Source organism: Folsomia candida, unplaced genomic scaffold (genome assembly GCF_002217175.1).
Source record: "Folsomia candida strain VU population unplaced genomic scaffold, ASM221717v1 Fcan01_Sc005, whole genome shotgun sequence".
NCBI lineage: Eukaryota > Metazoa > Arthropoda > Collembola > Entomobryomorpha > Isotomidae > Folsomia > Folsomia candida.
Genome location: NW_019091197.1, coordinates 9933382 through 9944688, shown reverse-complemented (window position 1 = coordinate 9944688; position 11307 = coordinate 9933382). Strand labels below are relative to the sequence as shown.

At 39.3% G+C, this 11307-nt stretch overlaps 2 protein-coding genes and 1 long non-coding RNA gene across 3 annotated transcripts; 2 read left to right on the top strand and 1 right to left on the bottom strand.

Annotated features, from left to right (window-relative positions):
- The first annotated feature begins 208 nt into the window (after positions 1-208).
- On the top strand, positions 209-582 carry LOC118435545. Its single transcript, XR_004834843.1, has 2 exons — positions 209-308; positions 389-582. It is a non-coding gene; the product is annotated as an uncharacterized LOC118435545 (long non-coding RNA).
- A 1917-nt stretch (positions 583-2499) lies between these two features.
- LOC110850548 (anionic trypsin-1) lies at positions 2500-4369 on the top strand. Its single transcript, XM_022097982.1, has 4 exons — positions 2500-2632; positions 2709-2771; positions 2826-3035; positions 4338-4369. The coding sequence occupies exons 1-4, from the start codon at positions 2500-2502 to the stop codon at positions 4367-4369; spliced, it is 438 nt and encodes a 145-aa protein (XP_021953674.1).
- A 136-nt stretch (positions 4370-4505) lies between these two features.
- LOC118435926 (putative nuclease HARBI1) lies at positions 4506-5607 on the bottom strand. The gene is made up of 3 exons (XM_035852456.1): positions 5066-5607; positions 4645-4996; positions 4506-4561 (listed from the first exon to the last, which is right to left on the bottom strand). The coding sequence occupies exons 1-3, from the start codon at positions 5366-5368 to the stop codon at positions 4506-4508; spliced, it is 711 nt and encodes a 236-aa protein (XP_035708349.1). The 5' UTR covers positions 5369-5607.
- Between the last annotated feature and the right edge of the window lie 5700 nt (positions 5608-11307).

Here is an 11307-nt window from a genome sequence, read left to right as displayed (position 1 = left end):
ATCAATTCAGTATAATCTCAGAAATTTTCGAATTAACTTATAATATAAAATTTGATATAATTTTTTAGCAAAGCTTGAATTCGATTTTTTGAATAGCCCGTCTGAAATTTTTACCCTTAATTTCGCTACTGTTCAGGTCTTGAACTTCATCGTGTAACAAATTAAAAAAAAACGTTACGAACAGGTTTGGGGGCCCCCACTTCGTGGGGGCCCCTATGCGATGCCTACCCTGCCTACCCTAGTTCCGCTAGTGGTTGACGCTGTACTTCAGTTATTGGCTCACTTGTAAAATACATCACATTTGAATGGTTAGTTAGGAAATTGTTTATTGGAATAAATTTTAAAAAAAACTATGAAATCTGGTTGACCTTGCAAATATTAATTGTAGGAATAGAGATGGGAGTTAAATGAAGAAAGTTCATGAAATAATTCGAAAATGTTGTACTAAATGTAAATTCAATGTTAGTAAATGTAGAAAAAATTAGGATTTTGTGTATAAGGAGTTATTTAGAAAATACTTATATTTTATAAAATATTTGTACAGGAAGTATGACTAATAAACATAAAAAAGCATAACAACTATATTTTTTCTGTGCATTGTAACCTAATTTTATTTATAAGATTTGTTAAAGTTATTCTACTAATAAATCAACACACTGCAAAGATTAATTTCGGGACCCAATGAAGATTTTGCTGGTCAAAAGTTATGTACACGTAGGGAGAATGCATTCGCTGGGATAGAAGCTTTCTGCGGAGTACAATCTCCGGGTCGTGGTGCTGTTCTAAACCTTGTCACCACGAGGCTAAAAATTCTCAAGGTTCGAGTTGAGCTTGCTTCGCCATGCTATGCGGGTTTTCATGATGAAACCTCCATCGTCTGCTCGCTCGCTTTAGTTATTAATGAGAATGCCTGGATATTTATACATGCGTTATTCTGGATTTCGATGCCCAAAACGTAATTTGTCGATAAGTATTGTAGTAAGTAAATTTTGCATAAAGTAGGGTATTGTTTGAAAGATTATACAAGGTATTCGGGAACTTAGGCAGTGTGTAAATATGTAGGCATAGGAGATGAATTGTTTGGAAAGACCTGTTCCAAAACAGTTTTACAATTGTCGCATTTATTTATCTCAAAAGTCAAAATATTTAAGCTGTGGTGAGCACCAAATCAGTACGCAATTTTTTAGCCTAATATTATTGATGTTGGAAGAAACATGAGAAAGTTTTTATTTTCTCACATATAAAGACTCCAGTCGACTTGAAAAAGTGCGTAGAGTAATAAATATGCTTAGGTACTGCCACTTAGGTAACTTATTTGAGATTTTTTATCTCATTTACAAATATAAATTTAGGGGCTTCCCGATATGACGTGTTGGCATACCATTCACTGTTGTGGAAAGCTAAGCAGTTTGTATTAATCAATTAAGGTATTTCAAGGTTTTCTGTTTAGAACTAAATCAAATTATGGCGTGACTGTCAAGATTTAAGTACCCTAGAGAACATTTGGTCTCTACATATTTATGGAAAATATATGCCAAGATGCGAACCCACCGAAGACGAAGGAATTAATAACAAAAGTTTAAACAAAACTGGAATGTAATACCAGAAGAAAATTTTAGAAAAACTAGCCCATATCATTGGCGTAATTACGGTAGGAAGTTCAAATACGGTAGTAAGGCATGTCTAATAAAAAATGGTTGCATAAAATATTGCACTCGTGAAAAGTAGCCTATTATGTTTCCCCCGGAAATGATGACAAATTTCCATCAACGCTCAATATGTATGAAACCCTATTATAACAGAATTTGGGTTAATTTTGAACATAAAACCTTGCAGGGCCTTCACTGATAAATAGCAAAAACTTTCCACTGGAGTGAATGGTATGCCAACGCATCGTAACGGGAAATCGATCTTTGTAAATGAGATAAAAAATCCCCGAAAAATAAGTTATATAAGTCACGGAAATTCAGGCACGGCTGGAAATTAACGCAACAAAAAATATATTAATCATGAATTGTCGAGATTATTCCTGATTATTTTCACCCCAGTGATGAATTGCGATATCAGTTTGTTACAAAACTTCTCATACTACACTGCGTTAAAAATATACGTACTCATTCCTGACGTGCTGAAGCGGTGGGAAATGTATGTAATGAAAATGTAATGTGAAAAGTCGTAATCATGTCGCCTGGATCCGATAAATCATCTCGACTTATCACAAACAATTCTAAGGTTTTCCCAAGAGAGAACTTACATAACCTAAATAGTGAGATCAGGCTGCCCCAAATCGGGGGCCCGCTATAAAACTGGACTAATTTAATCGAGCATTTCATTCCCTGAGTGAACTGAACTACAAGCTGCAAAATGAAGGCTGCCATTGTTCTCGCCCTCGTCGCCATGGCATAGGGTAAGCTTAGGAAATTCTGAATTGAAAATCTGTAATTTTTTTAATCTTAAGTTTCCAAAAATGTTAATTACCCAACTTTCCCCTTTCTAGCCATGCCCAAGAAGGAAACCCAACCCCTCGGCTTCCCCGGTCTTAACCTTGGCAATATTGTGGGCGGAGTGGAAGCCATCCCGAACGATTTCCCCTTCATGGTCGACATGCGACGTGGCGGTCACTGGTGTGGAGGTACATACTTGCATGTGCAAATATATGGGGCAAAATGAGAATTCGAGCTAATTTGAAACAAATTAATTTTCTTAAGCCTCCCTCATCAATGAGGAGTGGGTTGTGACGGTTGCTGATTGCACAACCGCGGCGCCATCTGGTAAGATTAACAAATATCTACTTATTTAAAAAAATACTTAACGGAGTCTTGCAGACTACAGTTTGACTATTGGTGACCACAACATCAACGTCGTGGAAGGGACCGAGCAGACCCGTCAGGCCGTAATGATCATAACTCACCCGGAGTATGGAACGCCATTCCGATACGAAAACGACATCGCCCTGATGAAGGTCTCTCCCCCGTTCAACTTTATCTCTCAGGTCCAACCCGTTATACTTCCAGAGTTTAACTTTGCTCCAACTGGTAAACAAATAAACCGTTGCAAACGAAATGTCGCAAAGGGGTGAAAACACACGTAAATGTCCTTGTGGCACACCCACATCGTCTTTCAATACTTTCCCGTAAATTTCCCCAATTGTCTCACATTACCCCACGTCTCATTTCGCCCCGTGTCGACATAACTCCCGCGTACTTTGAACGTACACGACTATGCCTTTCGATAGACACCTCACATGACATAATTCAGTTTGTCGACATGGCGTCGTCTACACGGTCACACGGTCATCGTACGTCAAAACCATGTCGATTTTCGAAATCCCCGTCCCAAAATACGTCTAAAACCGTCGAAACAAAAAATTCGACACCTATTCGACACGGCGTCGTCGCCATGGCGCCGTGACCTTAATACCTACAACGCCCATCTTCGAACTCATCCGTACTTTAAAAATTAGAAATACATTGGCGAAAACCGCATCTCGATATTCGCATCCGTTCTAAAGTTATCGTGGATACGGACGGACGGACAGACAGACAGACAAGACATTCCCATAAAGGGGTTTTCACCCCTTAATAAAGTGCGGCAAAAATGCTGAGAATGCTGGGTCGTGACCTTAGTCGCCACATTGCGACATGTCGACAACACCAAAAAACATGTTTTGCCCAAATTGTGACACCGTGACCACACCCCCTGGCGCCGAGGGGGTGTGGCACAACTCTGATACACGTAATTTAACTGGATTTCATCCATACCCCAGAAACGTTATCAATCGCCACGATATGAAATTCATGTCATTCGGGGAGGTTGAAAGATATCTTCTATCTGACTTCTTAGCGATATCTGTAGGATTTCGTAAAACCTACTATTAGGGTTGGTCTATCCGATCCGAGAATATCCGATCCGTCGGATCGGATCGGATAATCATCGGATCGGATCGTAAATAAAAATATCCGAGAGCTTTCGGATCGGATCGGATAAGGCTATTTATCCGATCGGATCAATCCGACGGATACTTCGGATATCGGATCGGATATCGGATAATCTGTATTTACTATAATTCCGCACTCTATTGGTGACTTGCGAAATTATTCTCCCTTGAAATGCGTAAATTCAAATGTTGTTACAACTGACAACTGTTTAGCATAATTAATTAGTGTAATCTGTTGCAATTTCTTACTATTTTTAAACAAAGTATCTCACACATCAAGATTTTATGTAATACGCATTCTAGTTTTAACATCAGGTAATTAGATAATGCTAATTAATTGCTTTACGTATCAATTGACGCAAAGTTATTAATTACTTATTACAATTACATTACCTTAAAGTACTTAGAGCGCATTATCAGTTAAACTACTGATTAATTTTGCCTTGAGTATTGTTCCATACAGTTAATGAAGTAATTAATTACAAAAACAATTGTTATTAATTACCTAGCTAATAATAATTATGTGCTTTTGTAATTAATTACTACAGTACTTAGCTAAATAAGTTGCTTATTCATTTAAAAAATGCATCATTAACGGATTTGATTGTCTTTTAAAAATGTCGCCTTTAATTTTAATTTTTAATTAATTTTCAACCTTTAATTTTTAATTAATTAATTGTTTTAAATGTATTTGTTATATAATTTACCTATCAAAACGTTGTTACCGAATTCTCCTCGCTGAAACCGATGACAAATCGCACTGTTCCTCATAATGAAGCTATCATGGCTGCTACCAGGATATTTCGCTACGATATCAGTTATTTTATCCTGGTGATTGCATATTATCTGTACGTTAATGGAATGACGCTGTTTTCTGTTAATGTAAACTCCGCCGTGGTCAGTTGGAGCCTTTATAAGAACGTGGCTTCCGTCAACAATGCCAATCACGTTCGGTAGACCTGCGACCTGATAAAATGCGTTTGACACGATATTTCGTTCATCCACACTTGCTGGGAATCTGATCATTTCATTTGCATGACCCTGCAGAGTAGATGACACCTGACCGTGTTCGAAATAAATTTTGAAAGTTCAAACTGCAACATATTAAAGACCATTTTTTAAGCGTACCTCCGCAATTATTCGGCTGCACGAAGGCTGGGAAGTTCCGGAAACAGTTCCTAGCATCCATTGGAATGACCCAGATCGAAAAAAACCCAATGTTGTAAGAATTTTCGTCTCCGCCGGTGTCGCGTAGTTTCTCCGTGCCAGTGGTTCAACTTCCGGTTCAATCCACTCAATAAGCTCTCGAGCTCCCCACCAAGGCAAACCAGTATGTTTCCTTATTTCAAATTCGGAGAGACTTTCAAGGAGTCGACGTTGTTTATAAACCCGATTGCGCTCATTGTTCAGGACAAATAATGGAATGGCCATTTTTAAAGAAATAAATATTTTTTTGAACTAAATTAAAGTTACGCAAGTCGTTATTCCACCTCCGAGCTGGAATAACTTTAGGCAAAAAATTTAGGAATTTGTGCATATTGAATACAGAAATTCATAAATTTTTTGCTCAGCACTTGCTTAGAATTTTGCCTAAGCAACAAATATTGAATACAAATAAAATTTGCTTAGGCAAATTTCTCTTGCCTAAGCATTGCCTAACGTATATTGAATTCCACCCAAAGAGAGCCGAAACCCAGTTGGTGTTGTGTATAACTTTGCAATGATTTGAAAATAAATGCATGTTTTTGATATAATTTTGCATCAATAGTGAAAAATAAGCGGGGAATATAGATCCATAAAATTGACATAATTTCGACTTTTTCTTGGTAAATAAGGGAGACAAATTGTATCCAGATACTCTGCACTTTTGGTGAGTAACATAAAAACATGAAAAAACTTGACGTCAAAAGTCATAGGTGTTTCTTTCGGTTCTTCTGCACTTTTTGTGCGTTTTTCACCTATTCCATCAATTGTTTGGCACCATTTTGAGTCGCCGCTTGTAACCGTTGTAACGGTGGAAGTAGCTCACCCTGTGAGAATTATTTTGACATAATTGTCCACCAATGGTGCAGAATAGACGAATAAAATTGATATGCAATTTTGGTATAAGTTTGCATTAATGGTGCAGAACAAGCGGAAAAAATATATACATAATTGTGACATAATTTTGCGCCGATGGTGGAAAATAAATGAAGGAAAACAAACAGTAATTTTGACATGAAATATTGGCAAATTCATAGTAAAAATTATAGTCATTTCTTTCGGTTCTTCTGCACTTTTTGTGCGTTTTTCACCTATTCCATCAATTGTTTGGCACCATTTTGAGTCGCCGCTTGTTCGATACCAGTGGTGCTATTAAGTCTGTCACGAACGTGAATAAGTCGCAGTAATTAGCATCAATTGATGCAAAAGACAGACAGACAGACGGACAGACAGACAGACAGACGGACGGACAAGAGGAATTCAATAGCTCCTCTGCTACGCAGGGCGAGCTAATAAACCGTTGTAACGGTAGAAGTAGCTCACCCTGTAATAACCATTTTGGTATAATTTTATACCAATGGTACAGAATATGCGGAGAAAATGAATACGCAATTTTGGCAAAATTTTACATCAATGGTGCAGAATATGCGGAACAAAGATATATGTAATTGGGATATAATTTTGCACCAATGGTGCAAAATACACGAGGGAAGAGAAACCATGATTTTGACATAAAACCTTAAAAAATTTGACGTCAAAATCATAGGTGTTTCTGACGGTTCTTCTGCACTTTTGGTGCGTTTAGCATCTATTTTCTCAATTGTTTCGCACCATTTCGAGTCTCCGATTGTTCGATATCAGTGGTGCTAATAAGTCGGTCAGGAATGCCAATAACTGGCTCTAATTAGCATGAATTGATGCAAAAGAGTCGTTAACAGACAGACAGACGGACAGACAGACGGACAGACAGACGGACAGACAGACGGACAGACAGACGGACAGACAGACGGACAGACAGACGGACAGACAGACGGACAGACAGACGGACGGACAAGAGGAATTCAATAGCTCCTCTGCTACGCAGGGCGAGCTAATAATTAATTGATGAATTATTGGCTGTAATTTGGATTGATAAGTTTAAAATTTAATTATTAAACTCTCTGCTTGGAAGGAAAACTGCAAGTCCAAAGTAAATAAATCGAAAGACTGGAACAAAATAATGGCGGAAGAATGGTGCTTGGTGATGATTTAGGGATGTCTGGAGGATAACTTATGTAGTGCAGCCGTACAGCACGAAATGATGTTATGAAGATGTTTTGAGGATGTGTATGCGCTATCTTTTGAGAATACATAAATGAATTTTCTGAAATGATCAGAAGATCTTCGTGAGATAGCTTGAGGATGTCACTTATTTACATCGCAATGATGTTTATGGCGGATAAGACTATGGTCGATCCAGAAAGTACTGAGCTACGGAATTCTCGGGAGGCTAAATGGCCGACCTCGCCATAAGCAATACCATGTAGAGTTTGAAAATTCACGGTACGGTCAGTTCTTGACCGATTTTCAAAACTCCGCCCGTTTTGGAAACACTGAACCCTTGCGCGAAATATATAATTCCGGATTTTTGAAATTCGGCCCCACCCCCTCGTTATCGAGGTCACAAGGTCAGAAAACGAGTAACATTTCTACATAGAATTTGAAATTTCTACGACGGTATTTGAAGGTCGTCGAGGTAAATTCTTGGCGGCAATGACTGAAATAGTCAGGGCGTCGTATTGGCGACTAGTTGGTTACACCCCCTGATGGTAAGTCATTGTGGGGGTGGTCAAAAATCAAGTCACAATAATTAAGGAGACAAAAAACTCCCTCCACACTCGGTTTCTAGTGTCACTACCGCACAAAATCGTACCCACGTCCCCCTCCTGGGTGATTTGACATCGTAAGTGACCCCATGGCGACAGGGGGTGTGGCCATCAGCGCTTCTTCCAAGGACATGCCCAAGCACGGCATGCGACATATCATTTTTCTCAGCTCGCCAAGGGGATTGCAGTGACACAATTCAAATTTTAAAAAACCACACCCCCTGTGGGTGTGGTCATCGACCTCCGATGAATTTTGCCAAACCATGGCATGCGACATATCATTTTTCTCATCTCGTCAAGGGGATCGCAGTGACATAATTAGAATTTTTAAAAACCACACCCCTGGTGGGTGTGGTCAGCGATTCCTGTAGAATCTTGCCAACACATGGCATGCAGTGCAGCATATCATTTTTCTCCGCTCCAATAGGTGAATGCGGAGGAATAATTCGAATGTTAAACACCACATCTCCTGTGGGTGTGGTCATTTTCGACTTTTCGAATTAAATTAAACCATGTCGTGTGCCATATCATTTTACACAGCTGAATAAGTGGATCTGAAGTGAAATATAGAAATGCAGAAACTAGACCTCCAGTAGGTGTGGTTATCATCGAATTTTCAAGTTGATCGAAACCACGTCGTGTGATTATTTCATACAAATTCTTGGGAAATCTTGAATATTTTGATATGCATCACAGGGTTCTAAATTTTAATCACTATGGAAGAGAATTTCAGAACATGTGCCTGTCAGATTTCGATGCCCTTTGGATATGCTGTAGTACCACTGATTCAGATCCACTGATTCAGCTGTATAAAATGATATGGCACACGACATGGTTTAATTTAGTTCGAAAAGTCGAAAATGACCACACCCACAGGGGGTGTGGTGTTTAAAATTCGAATTATTCCTCCGCATTCACCTATTGGAGCGGAGAAAATGATATACTGCACTGCATGCCATGTGTTGGCAAGATTCTACAGGAATCGCTGACCACACCCACCGGGGGTGTGGTTTTTAAAAATTCTAATTATGTCACTGCGATCCCCTTGACGAGATGAGAAAAATGATATGTCGCATGCCATGGTTTGGCAAAATTCATCGGAGGTCGATGACCACACCCACAGGGGGTGTGGTTTTTTAAAATTTGAATTGTGTCACTGCAATCCCCTTGGCGAGCTGAGAAAAATGATATGTCGCATGCCGTGCTTGGGCATGTCCTTGGAAGAAGCGCTGATGGCCACACCCCCTGTCGCCATGGGGTCACTTACGATGTCAAATCACCCAGGAGGGGGACGTGGGTACGATTTTGTGCGGTAGTGACACTAGAAACCGAGTGTGGAGGGAGTTTTTTGTCTCCTTAATTATTGTGACTTGATTTTTGACCACCCCCACAATGACTTACCATCAGGGGGTGTAACCAACTAGTCGCCAATACGACGCCCTGACTATTTCAGTCATTGCCGCCAAGAATTTACCTCGACGACCTTCAAATACCGTCGTAGAAATTTCAAATTCTATGTAGAAATGTTACTCGTTTTCTGACCTTGTGACCTCGATAACGAGGGGGTGGGGCCGAATTTCAAAAATCCGGAATTATATATTTCGCGCAAGGGTTCAGTGTTTCCAAAACGGGCGGAGTTTTGAAAATCGGTCAAGAACTGACCGTACCGTGAATTTTCAAACTCTACATGGTATTGCTTATGGCGAGGTCGGCCATTTAGCCTCCCGAGAATTCCGTAGCTCAGTACTTTCTGGATCGACCATAGTCTTATCCGCCATAAACATCATTGCGATGTAAATAAGTGACATCCTCAAGCTATCTCACGAAGATCTTCTGATCATTTCAGAAAATTCATTTATGTATTCTCAAAAGATAGCGCATACACATCCTCAAAACATCTTCATAACATCATTTCGTGCTGTACGGCTGCACTACATAAGTTATCCTCCAGACATCCCTAAATCATCACCAAGCACCATTCTTCCGCCATTATTTTGTTCCAGTCTTTCGATTTATTTACTTTGGACTTGCAGTTTTCCTTCCAAGCAGAGAGTTTAATAATTAAATTTTAAACTTATCAATCCAAATTACAGCCAATAATTCATCAATTAATTATTAGCTCGCCCTGCGTAGCAGAGGAGCTATTGAATTCCTCTTGTCCGTCCGTCTGTCTGTCCGTCTGTCTGTCCGTCTGTCTGTCCGTCTGTCTGTCCGTCTGTCTGTCCGTCTGTCTGTCCGTCTGTCTGTCCGTCTGTCTGTCCGTCTGTCTGTCTGTTAACGACTCTTTTGCATCAATTCATGCTAATTAGAGCCAGTTATTGGCATTCCTGACCGACTTATTAGCACCACTGATATCGAACAATCGGAGACTCGAAATGGTGCGAAACAATTGAGAAAATAGATGCTAAACGCACCAAAAGTGCAGAAGAACCGTCAGAAACACCTATGATTTTGACGTCAAATTTTTTAAGGTTTTATGTCAAAATCATGGTTTCTCTTCCCTCGTGTATTTTGCACCATTGGTGCAAAATTATATCCCAATTACATATATCTTTGTTCCGCATATTCTGCACCATTGATGTAAAATTTTGCCAAAATTGCGTATTCATTTTCTCCGCATATTCTGTACCATTGGTATAAAATTATACCAAAATGGTTATTACAGGGTGAGCTACTTCTACCGTTACAACGGTTTATTAGCTCGCCCTGCGTAGCAGAGGAGCTATTGAATTCCTCTTGTCCGTCCGTCTGTCTGTCTGTCTGTCCGTCTGTCTGTCTGTCTTTTGCATCAATTGATGCTAATTACTGCGACTTATTCACGTTCGTGACAGACTTAATAGCACCACTGGTATCGAACAAGCGGCGACTCAAAATGGTGCCAAACAATTGATGGAATAGGTGAAAAACGCACAAAAAGTGCAGAAGAACCGAAAGAAATGACTATAATTTTTACTATGAATTTGCCAATATTTCATGTCAAAATTACTGTTTGTTTTCCTTCATTTATTTTCCACCATCGGCGCAAAATTATGTCACAATTATGTATATATTTTTTCCGCTTGTTCTGCACCATTAATGCAAACTTATACCAAAATTGCATATCAATTTTATTCGTCTATTCTGCACCATTGGTGGACAATTATGTCAAAATAATTCTCACAGGGTGAGCTACTTCCACCGTTACAACGGTTACAAGCGGCGACTCAAAATGGTGCCAAACAATTGATGGAATAGGTGAAAAACGCACAAAAAGTGCAGAAGAACCGAAAGAAACACCTATGACTTTTGACGTCAAGTTTTTTCATGTTTTTATGTTACTCACCAAAAGTGCAGAGTATCTGGATACAATTTGTCTCCCTTATTTACCAAGAAAAAGTCGAAATTATGTCAATTTTATGGATCTATATTCCCCGCTTATTTTTCACTATTGATGCAAAATTATATCAAAAACATGCATTTATTTTCAAATCATTGCAAAGTTATACACAACACCAACTGGGTTTCGGCTCTCTTTGGGTGGAA